General features: G+C 33.6%; 3 protein-coding genes across 4 annotated transcripts; 1 reads left to right on the plus strand and 2 right to left on the minus strand.

Moving 5' to 3' along the window:
• Positions 1 to 4,717: 4,717 nt before the first annotated feature.
• LOC120276405 (trafficking protein particle complex subunit 13) lies at positions 4,718 to 10,371 on the minus strand. Its single transcript, XM_039283141.1, has 12 exons — positions 10,077 to 10,371; positions 9,905 to 9,989; positions 9,488 to 9,618; positions 9,266 to 9,368; positions 9,003 to 9,017; positions 8,760 to 8,905; positions 8,405 to 8,600; positions 7,193 to 7,267; positions 6,837 to 6,953; positions 6,466 to 6,510; positions 5,681 to 5,779; positions 4,718 to 5,524 (listed from the first exon to the last, which is right to left on the minus strand). Exons 1-12 carry the CDS (start codon positions 10,328 to 10,330, stop codon positions 5,504 to 5,506), a joined length of 1,287 nt encoding a protein of 428 aa, XP_039139075.1. The 5' UTR covers positions 10,331 to 10,371; the 3' UTR covers positions 4,718 to 5,503.
• Positions 10,372 to 13,102: 2,731 nt separating this feature from the next.
• Positions 13,103 to 18,111, plus strand: LOC120275421 (putative serine/threonine-protein kinase). 2 transcript variants are annotated; one of them, XM_039281989.1, is made up of 8 exons: positions 13,104 to 13,298; positions 14,122 to 14,199; positions 14,318 to 14,409; positions 14,721 to 14,836; positions 15,369 to 15,579; positions 15,685 to 15,922; positions 16,503 to 16,653; positions 17,463 to 18,111. In XM_039281989.1, exons 3-8 carry the CDS (start codon positions 14,337 to 14,339, stop codon positions 17,811 to 17,813), a joined length of 1,140 nt encoding a protein of 379 aa, XP_039137923.1. In that variant the 5' UTR covers positions 13,104 to 13,298; positions 14,122 to 14,199; positions 14,318 to 14,336; the 3' UTR covers positions 17,814 to 18,111. The 2 variants fall into 2 exon arrangements, with proteins under 2 accessions (XP_039137924.1, XP_039137923.1); XM_039281990.1 differs by lacking the exon at positions 14,721 to 14,836 and having other exon boundaries at positions 13,103 to 13,298.
• A 124-nt stretch (positions 18,112 to 18,235) lies between these two features.
• On the minus strand, positions 18,236 to 20,828 carry LOC120275423 (clathrin light chain 2-like). The gene is made up of 3 exons (XM_039281991.1): positions 20,353 to 20,828; positions 18,881 to 19,034; positions 18,236 to 18,803 (listed from the first exon to the last, which is right to left on the minus strand). The coding sequence occupies exons 1-3, from the start codon at positions 20,742 to 20,744 to the stop codon at positions 18,357 to 18,359; spliced, it is 993 nt and encodes a 330-aa protein (XP_039137925.1). The 5' UTR covers positions 20,745 to 20,828; the 3' UTR covers positions 18,236 to 18,356.
• Between the last annotated feature and the right edge of the window lie 908 nt (positions 20,829 to 21,736).

Consider the following 21,736-nt stretch of genomic DNA (forward strand, 5'->3'; position numbering starts at 1 on the left):
GGGAACCGAGCGGGTGAGGTATTTGGGAAGAGGATTGTACCTGGGAGGTACACCATCGCAGTTTGGCAAAAATTCTCCTCTTCTCCCTCCGTCCCAACGAAGTTCGTCAAGAGCTGCCCCGATGGAGTCTCTGCGTCTCGTACGCCTTCGATAAATACCTCTCTTCGAAAGTCGACCGTGTTTTTCTTCTTCGAAACACGATCGCCTCCCCATCGCAACGCAGGCCAGAGAACGATTGCCACATCTTCGGGGTCCCGAAAGTCGGATGCTTTCCCGATCCCGAATTTATTGGTGCGGTTATCGTATCTCGCAATGAGAGTCAAGAAGGGCCCGCTCTTGGTATACGACTCCAACTCGAAGAATGTCGTGAACGGTGTCCCTTCGGATGATCTCCCGATGTCGAGGGATCATGTGAACTTTCAATTCGACCCACGGTCTCCACTACGTGTCAAGTAGCATCGCCCATTAACTAGATTGACCGCCATAATCACAAGCCTGCGACAATAATAGCACATTGTTAAGCGGAAATGTAATTTGTTAAACGGTAAACACTCAGTTCTTAAACACTGATATCATGTTTTAAGCAGTGACGTATACTATTAAACAGAGATACAAATAATTAAACGGAGACGAACTAACTTAAGCGGTAAAGCTCATTGTTTAAACGGAGACCCTCATTTTTTTACAATCGCAACCATATCAACTGAACGGGTAAACGTAGATTATAAACATTACACAAAGCACAACAATCGGAAAACCATTTCGATCGTATACATAGACGAAAATGTAAAACAAAACAAAAACCCTAGCCGAGACATCTCCCTCGCAGACTAACAAAAACCCCGAAACGATTAATCCCCCGAAAGCTTCAATGTCTTCCAACAAAAACAAAAATCACAAACCAAAAACCGAAAAATGTCTCTTCGTAATGTAATAGTTAACAAAAACCATAATGAATACCTTAGATCGCAGTGACGAAATGCCGAATACTTGCACGGGACTTCTTCTGAGACGCGGTGGAAAGGGAAGAGTGCAGTGGGAAGAGAAGAGTCGGAGACGCGAGTTGAGATCTGAGTCGCGAGTTGAGAGAAGACAAGCAATTTGTAATGCTCTAAGAAAAACCCACCCACTTCCTCTCACACTACGAAATGGGTGCAAGCTACGACTTTCCGTACAAGGGCATTTTCGTCCATAAAATTTTAAATACACTCCGTTTAATGCCGTTACGTACTTTTGGGGTTTCAAAATCATGGAGTTGAAAAGAAAGGGGTTTTTGGGTATTCCGAAACTATGGGGGTTTGTTTGGCAATTTGGCAAAGTTGTAGGGTTTTTTTGGCAATTTCCACTTAAAAAAATGGATTGCATATAATTTACATTAAAATTAGACGTTTGATCAAATGGATGAAATTTAAATAAAATCTTATGTAAATTGTGAGAAATTTATTTGTTTTAATTCTTCAAGTATTGAATTTTTTTTTCTTATTTTATATTTTCTTATATTTTTGTTATCAAAATTTCAAATTTACTACAGTATAGTCAATAAAAATTTAGCACATTTATTTTGTTGGTACTCTCAAATTGAATGTTTCTAGTCAATTATTTAAAGCTAATTAAATCTAAATCAAATCCAAGAAAATAAATAACAAGCATAGGTACCCATTTTTCCTAAAGTTTTTTTGGTTTGAAGAATGAAATATATATTTTTTATTTTTTATTTTTTATAAATATGGACAAGCCAAGTTAAGGATGTGCAAAATGTGAAGTTCATCTCTCAATATATCTGTGCCATCACTCTACGTGAATTAAGATTCAAACTCATTTTTTGAGTAAAACACAAACACTTTACACAAAAGATCCGGTGTTAATAAATCAAAAAATCTTGAGTAAAACACAAACATTTTACACAAAACATTCGGTGTTAATAAATCAAAAAATCATTAGTAATGAAATATAAACTTAATCTAGAGTCATGAAATACTTATTTTTTTTTATTTTTTTAAATTTATTGTTTATTATTTATAATATATATATTGACATAGTGACATCAATAATAGATTAGCGGTAACATACTCGACTAATCTGTCAAGGTTTGATTTTCTCTCTATGCACAGTTATAATAATAATAATAATAATAATATATTTTGTCTAGATTATTAAAAAAAAACTATTTGAATAAAATAAAATAAAATAAAGTTTGGTAATGGTTGGCGACTTTTGACTAGTGAGGGTACGGCAACCCTTTTGTCGTCCAAACGTGAGAATAAGACAACTGATAAAGTAAATAGATGAGCTGTACCACTACTTATACTGCACGTTACATATGTATATAAGTAATTCATTATGTACATATATATATATATATATTTATTTATATAAGTTGATCTGCTTCCCATTTATTAAATCGCTTATGTGTCCCTATATGTTGGCTCTCATATCACACTGTCTCTAATCAGCTCTCATCACTAATGCCATTAAAAGTTAAAGTAATGAGGTACCATAAAAATATTAGGTATAATATTATAATTAGTCTGCTTCTATGCTAACAATGTTCTGATCTAGTCTTTATTTTTGAAAACTGTCTCATTAGTTAGAAATGCTCCAACTAATCATCCATTTTTACGATCCCAATTAGAGTAGAGTATGGATGTATTTTTAAAAAGTAGAGGGATCAGTAGAGAGCATATCTAATTAAATAGGCTCATTTTCAAAAGTAAAAGACTAATCAGGAGTATTTATGAGGAAAAAAACCAAGAGGGAAGAGAAAAAAAAGTATAGAGATTATTTTGGTGATTATACCAAAATATTATTATTATTAATCACTGATTTTGTTTTAGTCAGAGAGTTTAAAATGTATCTTGTCTCATATTGATAATTGATCTCATGTGCATTGATAGTTTCAATGCACACTAATTGTTTATAAATATTTGTTTTTTTTGGGGGTGTTTTTGTCATTTCGTGTAATTTATTGTTTAGTGTATCATATGTGTGATTTTATTCCATATGTTACTTGATTTGGTGAACAAAAGTGCAAGTTAATGAGCATTGAAAAGTGACAGCCTAATCAAACTAGGGGGCATTTTGACAGTAATGTGACATGACCTAAAGATAAAAATATTAGTTTGCATGTTACTCATGTCTTTTAATTTGAGGCAATTATGTGACATAATATTTAGCAGATGTAAAATTATATATGATCTAATATTGTTTAAAACTATTGAAATACCTATTCATATGAATCATATATATATATAAATATATATAACTTAATGGTATGGTTTGTATTTATCAAGGACTAATAAGTAATGAAATTTTTCTAAAAGGACTTTTGAAACTATGATTTTATCAAGCAAATTATTAAGTAATTTATGTTAAATTAAAAATAATAGGAGAAGATTTTATTAAGAACAGAAAGAAGTGTGAGAAAAATGTGAATTTTGATTAATTTCACTGTAATGAGGTTGATATATATATATATATATATAGGAATGCCTTTTAGCAATTTAGTAAAACCAAATTAATTAAGGTTTTTTCCATTTTTCAGAAGGTGATAAATAATATTAATAACCCCTTTTTAAAATTAAATCATTATTCTTCATATATCAAACAACAATATATATTCAGTTCATATACAATCCAAATTTTCTATTTAATAGTAATTTTAACATGTGGCAAGTGTTTTGTTTTCATCATGCATGCATGTTAGTGAGAATTAAATAAAGATTGCATATAATAAAAATTGCATGTATGAAGATAATGAGCTGGAGACACCAAATCATCAATATATTTAAGTTCGCTATGAACCAATTATTTGATATTTTATTCCTTTCCCCAACTAGAAGTAGTCCAAGGTTCAATCTGTGGCTCATTAAAAAAAATAAAAAAATAAAAAATAAAAAAAATAAAAAAAATAAAAATAAAAAACCCAGATGAACACTAAGTTTTACGGTCAAGATGTCGGAAATCTTGAAAAATATACGAAGTTATTTTCATCCAACTCTTGAGACTGAAAATGCTAATTTAACCTCTTGATCTATTACCACCCATCTCTTACGCGTTCATGTTTTTTATCGAAAAAACGGGTTTAAATCTTAGCAGACACACAAATGAATTTAGGATATTAACTTTTTCAATAAATTTTATTAAAAAAAAACACTTATGAAAAAAAAAACCAAATAAGTTCAATTGGGTTGGAATAAATTGAATAGGAGTTTTAAATTTTATAATTTGATTTGGTGCAATGTGACTGTATTTAACTAATTTTAACTAAATAAGTAATATTTAATTATATAATATTATGCCACACAAATAGACATTCAAAAATCAACCGTTTGTGCCCTAAACATCTCGACAAACAAACATTACATTCAGAACATTATTAATGCATAAACATTAAAAAAAAATACACACTATTTGTTCCCATTTATTTGCAGGTTTTAATAATTGCACAGAAGAATGGAGGACCATGCTATCAATTTTTTATACAAGATAAGTTTGCACAGATTCAACAGGTCTATTATTGAATGTCAGGCAATCAAGTTTCCAGGGTCCATGGAGATAAAAGAATTTAAATTGATTCAAGTCTACATCCAAGATAAAAAATCACAGGTAAAAAGCTTATATTAACTGAATATTAAAAAAAAAAAAATCATATCAACCAGAAAGATAAAATTTAGTAGCTACATAAAACTCAGTTCCTGGAAGATTATGATGTATAAAGTACTATAAACTGCTGGATCAATTCACTACAATTGTTAGTGCTAACACAATGTTTATGCGACAAGAATACTTCAAATAAACAAACCAAACTACAAAGCAATAGATCGACACAATGATTTTACGTGACTCACCGACTGTAAAGCTGCATTGATGGGCAAGCCGGCAAGCATATGCTTATACTGTTAGATGAGAAAAACATTAGAGATACCATCATTTCACAAGTTGGAAAGATGACGAGAAACTCCTGGTAGCTAGAGATCAAACACTTGTAGAATAATGGATAAGAGAAAACCATAGTATAGAATGACTGCCTCCCAATGGTATACACTATACAGTAACTTGGAGTTAAAGAATGATAATCACTAATCCTAACAGTTTATAAGTCATTCAAGAACAATTCTTGTGTAAAAACTAGGGCTTCGTTTAGGTTATTGAGCTGTCTCTAGTGTCATGGCATGACAAACTGCACCTGCTCTAGACTCATGTTCAGTGATAATTATATATATTGGAGCAGAGAATTTTAGGGGGGAAAAAAGAAATAAATAGGTGCATTTGATAGAGAATATGGATTTGTTGGAGAAAAGGTATTAGTTTCCAAACAAGCAACTGCAGATGCCTCAGCCTATGAGAACTACAAAACACTATGATTGATTTAGCTGATGAAACAAATAAATTGGGCACAACAAGCTTAAGGAGAAATTGAAGACAAAAAGTATATTAAGTTATAATCCTTTCTTTGGTGTTTGGAGTACAAAACCATTAACTGCATGGCTGTGCATTCAAAGCTTTAAACTGCATCCACAAAAATCTGCAAGAAAATGTCAATAATTTGTGAACATGCCAGCAACAAAATTAAGTCTATGATGACTGGCTTGATTAACCTTAGAGCAAGTTCAAGAGCTTTTCTTGTAAGAAAAAACTAATTGGCTCAAGAAAGCGATATAATTGAGATATTTTTACAAACCTCCAGATCTGGCAATGGATCATAAGCTTTCTTTTCCTTTGTGTCAAAAATTGTGATGCCTGTTATTCTTTGGACCCCTAGCCTTGTTGCAATCATATTCTGCAGAAACATTTAAAAAAAAAAGAAAAAGAAAAAAGTCAAACATAACATGTAGAAAAATGAATGGGTGGTCAGAGTTAATTTAATTTGCAGCTAAACTAAACACTAAAGTTATATATCTTGCTTGCAGATAAGAAAGAGCAACTGCATGCCACACAAACATAAGCCATTAATGTACGTGAGAACCAGCTTAACTATAATATATCAGCCGCTCAGATGCCTCACATGTGCAAGATCATGTGATCAGAATCTTGTCATCCAGGTTTTTATCATATTTGAATCAAGAAAAGCAACTATTTCTGCCTTGAAACTGTAGCATCTTGATTGCATTACCCAGTGATATGTTGAAAGCTGGAATGACATTATATGAATAGCATTTATACATAAAAAGAATTCAGGACCTTGAATCTATGTTTAAGTCCTCTAAAATAGGGTTTGTTTCCAATGGAAAATGAAAGCAGAGGCTCTTTCCCAGTGGAACATTTTTTTTTTAATTATGCATTACAAATTCAAATCAAGATGGTTAGTTAGCATCAACTTATATTCGTGCATTATCTTCCTTATGATTGCTCTCATGAAAGAACTTTTGGCATTTTCAAGCACTCGCCCCAGATAAAACATGATTATTGACCTTAATATAAATCGTTAATGAGAACAGAACATAACCAACAGATGAAATCTCTAACCATGTCAAAATTTGTAGAACCAAATGACTCCAATGGCGGTAGAACCTGTACGTAAAATAAAATTTGTAATGAGAAGAGAGGAAAGAAACAATCCATTCTTCTTATCAACCAAAATGAAGAAAGATAACCAAAACAACATATTACCACATATGTTGATTATTTGCATGCATGAAATAAAAGAGAAGAAGCTAATATCAATCTTTTCAGCCAAGGCAAGAGAATTGGATTTTCCAAACTTATATCTAAACCAAACATTCATCTTTCTGTCCAACCATAAGAAAATTTTTTGGTGGCAAATCCATAATATCTCATATAAGTTAAAGAGGGGGCTGCAAGCAATTATATCACCCAATCATCATCAGCGTACTTACCAATTTCTGGATGCCATTAACCATGACAAACTTCTCCTCACCCGAATCTCTTTCAGATATAAAAACTTCAAAGGGACCCACAGTTTTGTCCGTCTGGCTTGTGAGAACCAAATGCAGCTGAAGGAAATAAAGCAAAAAAGTTATGATATCAAACCAGAAAAATGTTAAAATGATGATGGCTTATTAATGACTTGAAGCAAATAAATGGATGATTTAATGATGGAGATCTATGTGATCCTTAATTTTATAATAGTAATTACATATTCAAAACTCTTCAGCCCACATAACATATTGCTATAGGAGTTTGAGGCTTTGAGAAATTGTGATAACGTTAACAAGATCAAATAGAGAATTACCAGAAAGGGTCTCTCTAGAATGACAACAGCTGGAACTTCCACAATTCGCAAGTCAATGTCTTTGTGAGCAACAGGCTGATAAAATATTGAGATGATTACAATCGCTTTAGGGAAAAATCCCAGTGACAGGAAGACTATTTAAAGAAATTCTTAAGATGCAATCAGGACCATTCCAAATCAAGCACACAAAGGGTAATAATAAAAAATCAATGTGAACATCTTGTCTTTTGGCCTAAACAAAGCATAGACTTATTTTGCCAAGAGGTGCAAGTGCTCATAAGGTATGCAAATTAAGATATCACATATAAAGTAACAAAAGGTGCAACATCATGACAAGGCAAGCCACAGATTTGAAAGTTCATAGTGTTGATAATGCAGTATGCCACAATTAGGGTCATGATAACTGGCAACCGCATAAAATATATGCAATAACATGCTTTGAAGAGTAGAAAAAAAAAATTGTCGTCATAAAAATAATCAGGCATGATGATTGATGGTCAGCCCTGATTAGAGATAACATAGGGTAGCAAATATAGTCAGACACTTGGTGAACAGAGATGCAAGCATGTTTGAAGGAAGAAGCAAGAAACTAAAACCTGCACATGGAATTATCCAATCAAAGTTTAAGTGGATCACAATGAATTAGAATACCAAATTCATTTAATAACAAAAACATGTGTGAAGGACACGAGCAATTGCTTGACAGAACTAAGCTTGTGATATGAGAGAACCTGAACAAAATAAAAAATATTCTTTTCCATTTACATTTGTAGCAATCAGTTGCATAGCCTAACAGTGTCAGTTTGAAACTTATCTGAAAATTAATCTATTCAATCTGCCGTTCTACAACCATAATAGATGTTTTACTATATGCAAGTCAACAGTAAACAATTTCCTTCGGTTCAACTTATCTGTAGAAAGCAGTTACGCAACTTAACAATCTCATCTATGTTATAAGAGCTCATATATTGGTTTCTACCATATCCAACATCCAATTTTTATTTACCTTTCATGCTTCCTCTTATATCATTTCTATCATCCCAAGCAAGATCGAACATGCAACAACATTGAAAAGGCATAACTTCACATTGATTCCATGAACCAAAAACTAAATTATCTTCTCAGCATTAAATGTGCAAAAATAGAAGTATAAAAGAAAACATGGTGTAAAAAAATGGATTCAAGGATTACTCATAAAAAAGAAATGCTTACAGTGCCTAGAATTTGCTGTGTCTGAAGACGCCCGGATTCACCCAAATTTGTACGCCATGTTATCTGCAGCTTTCCAAGAATATTACTACCATCAATCCTTGTATGCCCAGACTCATGTGATGCATGCTTTAGCTGATAAAGATAATTGTATATTCCTCCACCAGCTAGAATAAGAACCGGTGGCTTAAATATATCTCTGCCCACAACAAGGGATGACAAACATGAACCAAGATGACAAGTTAGTATAATGGAGTCAAATCAAAGAGGAAGGGCAAAAAAAATGAAGGATACATTAGGAACTTTAGAACTAAAACATCATGAAAATTAACACAATTTGAAATTTAGCTCTCACCACCTTGTTTTAGAATTTCTCTCTAAAGAATGTTCATCTGCTTTCAGTATTGTAGCTGACCATTGCGGTGCCGGTTCAAACTCAACTTGATCCATATAAAGGTTGGACTTTGTGTGGTTCTCAATGCATGCCTCCAAAAATGTATTTTCCTATGGGGAATAATTACCAAATGCAACCAAAGGATGTGAACTAACGACATTATTCATTTCTAAAAGTAAGATATTATTTCAGTCAAGGAATTCTAACCTTAACGGTTCGAACCTGCACAAAAAAAAAGGAATAAGTATTAGAGGGAGCAACAAAAAAAAAAAAGTAATATGAGGTCAAAGACAGATTGCACGAATCTGTCATCTGATGATACTGACATTACTCAACAAAGTCAATGAAGGATCCAATGGTCACATTTTTAATGAGTTTGATTTGAATTCAGTGTCATGTTTCAAGAATAGGGCCATAGGTTGCAAGTACATTTTTCCTGTCATTTGCTTACTGAAAATTGTAAATTGTACCTTTGTTCGAACAGAGAGGGGGTTTGCCACAACAAACTTGAAAAATTGTGGCAGATATTTGCGCTCACTGTCGCCGTCGTTGTACAAAGCAGTGCAAACAAGCCTAAAAATTGTAAAACAAACAAAACCATAGCAATTTTATAGTAAATTTACAACTATCATAAGAACAATAAATCAGAAAAAGGGAAATTTCTAGTTATGAAATCATAGGAAGCAACCTACGTGTGAGGCCCCAATTCCTTGACATCATGTTCAACAATAAAATCATATCTTCCACCTGCCCGTATTGATTCAACAGGCGTTTTTGATGTATCTAATAGTAGTATCCGTTGCTTTTCTGTTTGGATTTCTGCCTGCATTTCATCAGCAAGCCAATGATACGGGGCCTCTTTTATTCCCAGAGTGCTAAAATTAAGCTAATTTGTAATATATGTGCCTCGTTCTCTTTCAAAAACATGTTTTTCCATGATAAGCATATACTGATTCTAACGATATTACTGTATTGCAAGCAACTTCCTCACAGCAGTTCAATTCATCAATTTAATTTTCTAAAGACAAATACAATGAAATCATACACTACGACACAGAAATGCCCAAAAATCTCATAGAAACAGGGGAAAAAAATGCAAAGATAATCACCTTGATGATAATATCCCTGGCCTCAAAGCTAGAACTATTGTTAATGCTGATGTAGCTGCAGAATGTTTCTCCCAAATATATCGCCCTGAAAAAAAAAATCCACAGATCAAACAGATCCAAACACGCCAATACATCAAACTAACACAAACTCGAGGACCCGAAAAGGAGATACCCGAAGGACTGGGGGAGGACAAGGAGGCCAGAGAGCGCCATGGCGTCAGTGGGGTTTTCGAGCTGGAATCGGTCACGGAAGCTAAAATCCGCCCCTCCGCGTGGATCGAGGAGGCTAGGCGGGAGGGAGGAGACGTCGAGGAGGTCCTCCCCGGCGAGGAGATCGGCCGGATGGAGGCGAAGAAGGGCGTCCTCGGCCTGGAAGGAAGGGCGGCACAGCCTCATCACTCTGAAGGCAAGCGATTGCTGCGCCATGGCGATCGATCCCGAAGATCGATCGATTCGTCCGCAGCGAAGAAGCGTTACTGAAGTTTAAGAGCGAAATTCAAACAAAGCCCCTAATAGTTTTAATATTTAATTTCAGTCCTTCCCCTGTAGGTATTCTTCCGTTTTCATCCTTATTTGTGAGGAGATTGGATAAATAAAATAATATCGCATAATTGTATTATATAAAAAGTGTAATTAATTATTAAAAAATTGTGGTATATTTTATTTTTACAGAATAAATGTTTCGTTTAACAAAATAAAAAAATTGCAATCGGGCGATCGGTCACCGGAGACCTGTCGGTGATCGGACCGCCAAAGGACCGTCAGTGAACTAGTGGATGGATCGCCAATGGACCACCGGCAAGTCACTGGAGCTGGATGATGGACGGACCGCCACACACTTACAATAAAAAAAATATTTCACTCCGAGTGAAATATTTTTTTTATGCTATAAAACTCATATTATGCTATAATTCTATATTCCAAATTAAGTATCCAAACGGTCAATATGGCATAATTCTCTAAATTATGCCATGTTGTACGGATTATGTCACAATTTTTCACTATCCAAACATGCCCTAAATAGGAAAAAAAAAAGTTAAAAATGAAGAATGATTTAGCTGCTTAAAACTAATGGTATGCCATATTAATCCATTATGAATGTGAAATATTTAAGAGATTTCAAGTTTGAGTCTTACTGAACTCAATAGGATAATATGCCTTTAATTGTAAATGGGTGTGTGGGCTAGATAATCACTTATTACTTTGTGTGCACACCATGATGTATATACTCTTGTCATTTTTGTAAAAGAAACATGATTTAGATGTTATGAATTTAGTTATGATTTAACCGGCTTAATTCTTTAATTTATTTTTAATTTTATTATATATATATTTGACGAATAAATAACAAACGTTTGTACTTAAAAAAATGTAAAAAGACAAACAAGTATATAAATGTAAGGCATGTAAGAACTGGTAGAGGTATGCTCCATTATCATAAATATATCCATTAATTATATATTAATAAATATTTGGATCTGCTTGAGTTAAGTCCATTTAAATTAGCAAAGCTAGAGATTAAATATCAAAACATTAATCAAACTTGTTTTTGACTTTTTTTTTTAATATTATTTTAACTTTTAAATAAATCAAAATTAATTTTAAATATAAGTCAAGAAATAATACTCACTTAATTCCAAATTACATGTTGTTTTAAGAAAAAAAATATTCTAAAATAGTTGCCGTTTTATAATACCAAAGCAATATTTATTTATTATTTATTTTTCAATTTTACACATCTTTAATTTCCTATGTTATACTCCTTCGTTACTTGTCACATTTATATAATTCATATCGATTAAGATAAATTAGTTAAACTTAGTTGGTCTCACATACCAACAAATTTAGTTATTTCACAAAATTTTTATAAAAAATAGTTATTTTTCTAAAATTATCCCTCATATTTCTCTCTCATATTTAATTATATATATAATAAGACAATTGAATATAGTGTTGATGATACTTTGGAAAAATAATAATAAATACTTCTTGATGTTAAAAAATGAAGAACGAAACGGAGAGAGTACTCTTTCTCAAAATTATCCTTAACACTTTATTCAATTCTTTTTTCTATAATTAAATATGAGAGAAAAATATGAAGATATAAATTAGGAGTAATTTCGGAAAGATAACTATTTTTTTATAAAATTTTGTGAAATAACTAATTTTCTTGGTATGTGAGATTCGGTTAACCACGACAGATGAAAAGAATCACAAAAAATAATACTTATAGTTAAAAAAAAAACATGGTTTTAAGAGAAGAATAGTTTAGTATTTTTGTTGATTTTTATATTAAATTTTAGATAATTTAATATTTTTTAAATTCTTGTGTAATATTTTTAAACGACATGCATCTAGAAATGAAGGGAATAATTAATTATAAAATCATGATTGAAAAAATATTGACTATGGTTTGTGGAAAATTTGATGAAGATGAAAGAATTTAATTCTAACACTGTTTTGAAGGACACATGGCATTTAATATGCTCATAAATATCACCCAAAAAAACATGGCTTCTTGTCCAAATGATTTTTGACAAACCAATGGCATTCGGTTGAGTGTATGTATGAATATGTCATGAATCACCATGAAAATCAAATGCTTGTGAAATTCAATTTAGCTTTCTTTCACAACTACCTAATATATATATATATATATATTTAAAATACAAATTGTCAACTTTGGGCTGTCAATTATACATGTTAATAATTAATAACCATGTAAAAAGACTCAACATCACAACAACTTGTGTGCTAAGTGCATGCATTGCCGGCCACTCTTTAAAACTTGAATTAATTATGACAACGACACTAATCTTTTTTCTCATAAATGGAAATATCAAACCATGCAGTTTCTTAATAAGCAAAAGGCCAAATAAATTTGGTTATGAAGTTGTTAAGCAAACATTGATGTTTTTGTGAGTCATATTATAATGGAATCATATATCTAATTATGTCTTTTGTAGGGGTATTTATGCAAACATTACTTTAAATTATAGTAATAATAATTATTATTTGAAGTTTTTAATCAGAGAAAATATTGATTTTGGATGACGGTTGGCACGCCCTTAGCAACAGAAGAACACTGATCGAACGGTGAGAAATCATTTGATGAAATTAAATGGACGGCCAGAAATAACTCACGTGCTATCTTGGCGCCAAGTCGTTGTCCATGTCGGTGGGGGCCAGTGAAGGGCTCGTTTGCGTGATGAGAAATATCGAAAGCGTGGCACGATTAGGGTTCGGAGAAGCAGCGGAGGAATCGATTTGATATCCTTGATATTGATTTTTGGAGCTTGGAGATGTTGGATTGATATCTGGGGAGCTTGTTTTGCTGCTGATTTCTCAGCTGTGTGGTGTTTGTCGTGTCTTTGTCCTTGGATCGATGGTTTAGGTTTGATTTCTATCTTTGTTTCGATTCTTTTAGTTGAATTTGAGTTTGGGATATGTATTTGTTGTTTGTTTGGTGATTTGTTGTTTTTTAAGTGATTTGTAGATGAAAATAGTGGGATTTGTAGTTGGGAATGAGTTTGTAGGTGCATTAGAATATAGGGATCAGAAGTGGAAGACAGAGGGGTGAATCCTAAGTGATATAGAGACTGGAGTGGCATAGAACAAAGGGGTAGAGGTGAGATTGGATGTTGCTATTTGTTGCTGAACTTTGGAAAGTTTCTTGCTTGATCAAAGGAATTGTTTGAAATTCTTCAAAGTTGACAGGCGTTTGAAATATCTGATGTTTTGTGGTGCTTTATCTTGATAACCTATAAAGCAGAGGAGTAGTTGAGTACCTAATATGTGTAAATTCTTGGATTACTTTTATTTGGCAACTCTGTATTATGAAGACTTTTTGGTATAATTATGAGATATCTGAGCCTGAGATTTACTCAAGGCCCCAGAAGTATTTAGTTAGCAAGAATCTGTTTGGTGTCTATTTAGTGTCATGGTTTGGGAGGTAATTTCTGAAATTACCGTTTGCCATTTGAACCTAGTCTGAATGTATTTATAAGTTTCCATCTTTATGCAGTAGCACTTCTGGTTGCATGATCTTATACCTATTAAAAGTGATTGGAAAATAATAGTGAAGAAAATCCAGGAATGCTTTCTAATGCATGTGGCGACCCATTAGATAGAAACCTATTTGTGAGTAAATTCCTTCAAAATAGATATGTTTGATCTAATAGCTTCTATGCTTAACCCACCTTTTTTGGAATTTTCAGGCATTGGCATATTTTAGTATGGAAGACAAGATTCTTGCTGGTGATTAAATTTATGCACTTACTAATACCTCAATTGTGGTAAGTTGGGGAAAAATATTTTCCCTTTAACATGAAATTCATGGTGTACTTCTACTTTTTCACTTCCATTTTTTCAAACATTATGGACCACATAGGTAAAGTTTTTTGGTAATTGCAGGTTCATAACCTTATAGGATATGAAGTTGTGCTGCTTTGGTGCCTTGACGGCAAGGAAAGATAATGTTTCTCAGCCTCGACAAGACATATGTGGTAAGAAATTAATGGTTCATATGTAGAAATTCTCCTTTTTACACTGGAAATCACATGCTTTGGGCTCTCCTTGATAGCAACACTAAAGTGATACAAGAAAAAAAGGTCAATCAGAAATTATAATTGAGAAGAAACCTTTGGAATAGCACTACATATGTGTATTCTATATGTTCCATTTTGACTCTCTTCAGTCAATGTTCACAGTTAATTTTTGTTTTTACAAGCACACATAAACATATGATTGCTTTCTACTTGGTGGCCTCTTATGAATATGATAATATTTCAAATTTTATTTATATTAATCTGTCCAGGTGTTTTATCTCTCAAGAATATTAAGTTTTTCTCCTACAATGAGCTAAGATCAGCGACAGATGGTTTCCATCCAAGACATAAGTTAGGACGTGGTGGTTTTGGTACAGTCTACAAGGTATCAATGTACCTCTTTATCTTGTGTGTGCTGTTTCACATTGAACCTGTGATTTCTAGGTCATTGAGGAGCACTTTAGTGTTATGCTAAGACCGATCTTCTTATATTAGCTTCCCAATATATATACATATTCTTGTTGGTGTAGAATCTGGGGATTTAAATTAAAAATTTGGGAATTTTTCTTATCTATTTTATTGATATACAGGTCAATTAAAAATTCTATTTCCAGATGGACCATCTAGCTGGTTAGTTCTCTGGATTTTCTTAAGAAAATATTTTCGAGAGAGTCAGTATCATTAATTTCAGAAATAATTAGACTACTTTTCTAACTCATCATTGGAGACTTGTAGGCTCATTCATGTGCGTTCCTTCTGTGTTTCATAGCTGGTGTGATTTTCGGCCTTGCCTTCTTTGAACCAATTATGTTTTAGGTTGAACTATTGTGGATGATGTTAATTAATTGTTACCTTCAAAATTAACACTAAATTCAAAGCCCTTTTTATTGTATTATTTTTATTTTCTTGTTTCTCAGGGAACTCTTAGGAATGGAACAGTAATTGCAGCAAAGGTTCTTTCTGCAGAGTCAAAGCAAGGCCTCAAAGAGTTTCTGACTGAGATCGATATCATTACAAGAGTCAAACATCCAAACCTTGTTGAGCTACTTGGCTATTGTGTTCAAGAAAACGATCAGATTTTAGTCTATGAATACGTTGAAAACAATAGTCTTGATTATGCCTTATTAGGTAAACCCAACAGTAAATTGCCACAATGGAAAATGGGAAAATTTTAGAACATGATAGCCAACAGGCTAACTCTTCTAAATTTTTAACCATGCATTTAATTTATAGGTCGCAGAAGCAAAACAGCTGATCTGAATTGGGGAGTGAGGTCTGCAATTTGTCTAGGGGCTGCCAGGGGTCTCATGTTTCTTCACGAGGAACTTGATCCGCCCATTGTCCATAGAGATATCAAAGCTAGTAATATTCTTCTTGACAGAAATTTCATGCCAAAAATCGGAGATTTTGGTTTGGCAAAGCTTTTCCCAGATAATGTCACTCACATTAGCACCCGTGTAGCTGGAACAACGTAAGCAATGCTCATAATCATCTCAGACCATGAATTTTGTTAATTATTGAATCAATCTGGTGCTTGTAAATTATCTGAACAAGAATTGCAAACTTTTTCTGTTAGCACCTGTGAAATTTTCTAGGGGAAACATTGATTGGGCCATGCTAAATATAACTTTCAGGTCCAATCTCAAGAATTTGTCTCCTTCCTTCATTCCAAAGTGCATGCCTTTTATAATGCTCATATTTATTTGAAATGCTCTTGGCTTGATTTATTGCTTTGTCTGTAATTGTATCTTGCTATTATGTGGGTTAATTTTTTCTACACATTATTATCTTAGGCACTCATATTTTTGCCATTAAGATCACAAATTAACAAGTGGCTAGGGTGCGGCACTGTGAGTATATGTTAAGACTGTTAAAACTCATTATATTATAAGACTTGAAGTCACAGACGTGAGTTTTTTGTCTTGAAAATGATGATTGATGTTTATGGACTTTAGATTGTTTATTTATGAATTATATAATCACCAGCTCTGCAGAAGAATAATTATTAGACTGTCTATTCAAGTTTTGTTTTTTGTTTCTATCACTTGCAGTGGTTATTTAGCACCTGAGTATGCAATTCATGGCCAATTAACAAAGAAAGCTGACATATATAGCTTTGGAGTTCTAATAATAGAAATTGTCAGTGGCAGAAGTATCTCAAAGGTACACTGGTCAGAAATGGAGAAATTTCTTTTGGAACAGGTCAGTTACCTTCTTAGTTCTGACATGGCTAATCTTTGCTTATGTTGTTTTGCTAGGCTTCTGCTTTTCAACTTGTTTTTCCTACTAAATCATCTATTATATATTGAAAACAAATGTCATTTACTCCTTGAAAAATTAATGTTGCACAATTATAATGATTCATAAAAGGCAAATGTACAACAGCACAAGACAATACCTTGAATGATGTTTTGCTGTTCATACCCCCTATGAAATCTTTTGATCGGGAATGTAGGCTCTCTGTATAATGGAAATTCATATGATTAGGAAGGCATACTGCAACATAAATCCTTTTTCCATTCTGCACATTTTTTATGTACATCCAGATTATCTAGATAGCCTAATTGCAGCAACCTGGTTGATGAAGAAATGATGTGGCTGGTTTTATTCTTATTTTTATGGTTTGACTTCACCTTGAACTGTTGATTATGATACCCTGATGCAAAGCCCCAATGTTTGAAGTCTTTCTTGACAACTGTTAATCAGGAAGATAATATCCTAGCCTCTTAGATGCTCTTGCATGTACCTCTGATGGGTTATTTATTTGTTTTAGTCCCTGTGTCCCTGTGGAGACAGCCCAGCTGCCGAGTAGTGGGCACATGCCAGAAACACCACCATCAATTTCCTCTGGTGTTTATTTGGATTTAGTTGTCCTGCAAAACAGAAGTTATTTATCAATTATTTGGCTCTCGTTTTGTTCAAGCTGCTTTTTGACCATGAAGTTCTGAAAGTAAATTAATCTTGCTTAAGGTGCAATGTTCTTATTTGATTGGGAAGAGGTTTGTTTTCAGACTTGGCAACTTTTTGAGGAAGGAAGACTGAAAGAACTGGTGGATCCTAACCTCAAAGAATTTCCGGAAGATGAAGTCCTTAGATACATTAAGGTGGCCCTCTTTTGCATCCAAGCAGCAGCTAATCGAAGGCCGTCTATGCTCCAGGTTGTGGAAATGTTGTCTAAGCCGATTCTGCTCAATGAAGAAGCATTGGCACCTCCGGGTTTTATCAAAGACTCAGTTTATTCTGGCAAAGGTTCAAAAGCAATGCTTTCAAGCAATTTCCATATTAAAAGGATATCATCCGTTAATAACAGTGTTCCATTCGAATCTGCTCCTGTTACCTGCTCTGAACTGCTGCCCAGGTGATTTACTCCATTGTAGAAGAATCAATAAAATCCTAGAAAGATGGTGAGTAAGCTTAAATTTATGAATGTTTTGAATGTCAACAGGGGAAAATCCTCTTTTGTTGTATAAATATGGCATTTATTAGGGTTTTTGTTCTTACACCGTGATGCTTTTTTATTGTCATTATTTAATGACATATATAGGGTACAATTGCTTGTAGCAATTTCCGGAGATAATTCTGTAAATCTGTAAGACATATACTTGTACCAATTAATTTTCTATAAATACAGGTGATCAATCACCAGTCATCTGTTTGCCACTGTCTTGTAACTCAGTTCTTTCTGAAATTTTGCTAGAAAACTTTCACTGGTAAACAAAATGGTCCTGAAATAATAGATTCCTGTTCTAATAAATAATCATTACAAGAAAAGCAACACCACCAATGAACTGGAACAAGCCTGGGATTGCTACCAAATAAACAATCACTACAAGGTTTTATTTATTCTTAATAACAAATGTGTCAAAAGAAACACCAAAGTTAGATGAAACGAAACAAATGTACGTCTATTCAGCAGCCGGTGGTTCAGGTGCCTTGTCTATCTCCTTGACTTCTGTCACCACCACGGCATCCTCTTCCTTTGGTTTGTTGGTGTCACCGTTTGTTTTCGGCTCAGTAGCTGGTGCTGGTGTGGCTGGTTTTGTTTCATCTTTCTTACCATCTTTGGTGGCAGTGGCTGCCCCGTCTTTCACCTCTGGTGCTGGGGCTGGGGGTTTCATGTGAGGCGGAGGAGTGTGCTTTAACTTAACGAGCAATTGGCGCATCCTTGAGAGGTCGGTGGGCTTGCCGGGCTTAGGTCCCTGGATGACTGTGATAGATGGTTTCTTCTCTTGATCCTTCTTACCCCGTCTCTTCTCAATGTTGGGCACCTCATATGGAATGAGCTCAGCAATGGCCTTCCAGTACTGTTTATCTGCATTTTTGTGGAACTTCTCCTGGTTTGCTAGATAAAGCTACAAAAAGACCATGATCAGATGGAAATGTAGAAATGAAAACTATAAAACAAAAGTTCTGTTGGTGCACTTCATACTTTTTCTCTTTCTCTGTTGTTAATCTTGTTTGTTTCACAGTTCAATTTCCTTTTCTCATGGAATGCTCGCTTGTATCCTTCAGCTTTGGCAATGATTTTGTTCCGCATCTCCTTTTCTTCCCTCTCTTTCTCCTCTAGGAATATCATATTCTGGCTGCACTTGCAGTTTTTATGTAAGAATATTAATACCTTTATTCGAACCGAAGATATTTCACTAAAAGTGAAGGCACCAGCTCTCCAAATTTAAAAGGTGTTTTGATGTGTATGCATTGTAGATATTCTTCCTATCATCTATCTAGTAATGAGCTAAAACTAAATTGAAGACAAAATTCCAAGGTTTTGGTCAATTAAGTTCTTTCTCTCTAGTCAAGCCTAGAGAACTAGTCAATCATAGATCAGACAATGGCAAGGCCAATGGAAGTTGAATTCCTTTTAGTTCACATAATCTTGAAAAATAGGCATATCGAACAAATTATATTGAAAGTGCTGAACTTTTTTTTTTCTTTTTTTTTCTTTTTTTGAGTGTAACTCATGCTACTCATGAGTTACTTTAGTTAATGCTCAACAGAACTTGATTAGTTATCACCCAAAAAATTATAAATAGAAAGTTTGAATAACCAAATTATCAACCATATGCACTAACCAAAGTTTATAACCAAGCTTGGGAAACTCTCTAGCATGTATAATCAAAACCAAAAAAAATCAGAAGATTTCATAAAAATTAATTAATGCAAGCAATCTTTCCTCAGTATTACGTACCACCACAAACATTAGAATTTAGATATAGACAATAAAGAAAAAAAAAAAAATCAAATGAACAATCATCCATTAACAATATTTATCCACCATGTGAAAGAGAAGAGATAATGAATCACTTGACTTGCAACTAAATCAAATAAGCTCAGTATATATATATATATATATATATATATTTTAAAAGAGCGACAAGCACCGGTCTCTATGGCGCATGAACGATGATTCAAATCCTCACCACACGCCACACAAAAGACTAATTTTTGGTGCCGCTGACCACTTGAATCAAGTGGTTTTGACACATTCCATACATTTCACTCAAGTCACTTTGCAAAACTACATTTCATATCATTTTATAGAGCACAATTCATCATGCAATGCATTAATTCGTAATTGAGAACATATGCTTGAAACTTTTTTTAACATTCATATCAAACTAATTACACCATATTTTAAAAATTAAGCTAGATCTATGCAAGCAAGCACTTATTAGTCTTTCATCTAAAAAAAAGAAACAGTTTTTATTTTTATTTTTTAAAATTTTTTAAACTTTTTTAAACTTTTTCATAGCACTGAAGATGCAAAATGTTCAATTAAAACCACAAAAGAGAAACACCCCAACACTAATTAATTCTTAAAAAACAAAAAAAAAAGAGAGACCTTTGAGATATATGAATCACAAAAGAAAGAGATCAAGAGAGAAGAGGAAAGAGGCTCACCGGCGCCATTCCCGGAAATCAAACCCCTCCTCCGGCTGCATCTGCTCCGGAGGCGGAAGGCTAGGCTCATCCGGCTCAAAGATCTCGCCGCCATGATTCTCCTCGTATCCCTTCCCATTCGAATCCGAGAACGGAGCCGACATGAAGCCATACCCCTCGGGAGAGTTAGGGATGCTCCCTCCGCCACCGACGGCAATTGGAACATCGTCAGCGTCGGGAGGAACACCCTTGGGCTCCTCATCGGCGGGAAAAGAGGAATAGGACTCATAGTGCTCGGAGGGAAGGGCGGAGTCGTAGCCGAGGTACTCATCGTCATCAAAGGGGCCAGTAGAGGAGGGCTGTGGCGCAGAGTCTTCGGCTTCAGCGCTGATGGAATCGAAGGAGGACGCCATGAAAGCGAGCTGGAGATCCGAAGAAGTATGGTTTGCTTTGTTTATTGTGGCAGAGAGAGAGAGAGAGAAAAAGAGTGTGGCTTTTAATTGTTTGCTTGCAAAAATGGGAACCAACGTTTGACCGCGTTTTTGGGATGGATTTGGACTTCAACAGATGGCACTAGATATAAAATTGAAAATTACATGGGTTTTTATGCAATTTTACAATTTTGTTATTGAAATAATTTTTGCCATATAGGTTTAAGAGAGAAAAAAATGCTCCAGTTCTCAATAAAAAATATATTTTTGAAGCTTTGTTTTATTATTTAGATTTTTTTTATTTACCTGTCTTTTTGTTTTTTAATGATTGCCATGTCATATGGGTATGCGAAATTAAGTTAAAATAAAAAGTATATATATATTCAAATTTGTTGTCATTTCAATATTAAACCAACTTAATATTTCCATACACTTGACTCTTGACTCTCTTCTGTTAGATAATATTGTAATATGTTCTAATTGTTATAATGAATACCGTAATTTAAATCAAAAGATCTAGATAATTACCTTTTAATGTTTAAAAGCTTTTCTTTGATGTACCGCTGGAATTAAAAAACAATCTCCTCTTCTTCTCCAAATAGCGGCTAGGGTTAAAGAGGACGAAAAAGCCTGTGGATTTTCTCACTAATCAATTGATTCTATGGTTAGAGAGAAGTCATATTTATAAAGACTTCATAAAACATGATAAACATTATTTAATTATGAGTTCTATTCGAAATATGAACATTTATAATATGATAAACATCATTCAATTATGAAGTGTTATTCAAAATATGAACCTTCATAATATGATAAACATTACCATAGAAGTTCTATTAGAAATATGAATCCTTATAACTAAAATTACTTTTGTCTTTAGGTCCTTATAATTTTGATTATTTATTCGACTCCATCGAATTTAAATCAAAATTTAAACTTAAAGACAAAAACCATAGACCAATTTACAATTTTCA

This window comes from Dioscorea cayenensis, chromosome 14 (genome assembly GCF_009730915.1).
Source record: "Dioscorea cayenensis subsp. rotundata cultivar TDr96_F1 chromosome 14, TDr96_F1_v2_PseudoChromosome.rev07_lg8_w22 25.fasta, whole genome shotgun sequence".
NCBI lineage: Eukaryota > Viridiplantae > Streptophyta > Magnoliopsida > Dioscoreales > Dioscoreaceae > Dioscorea > Dioscorea cayenensis.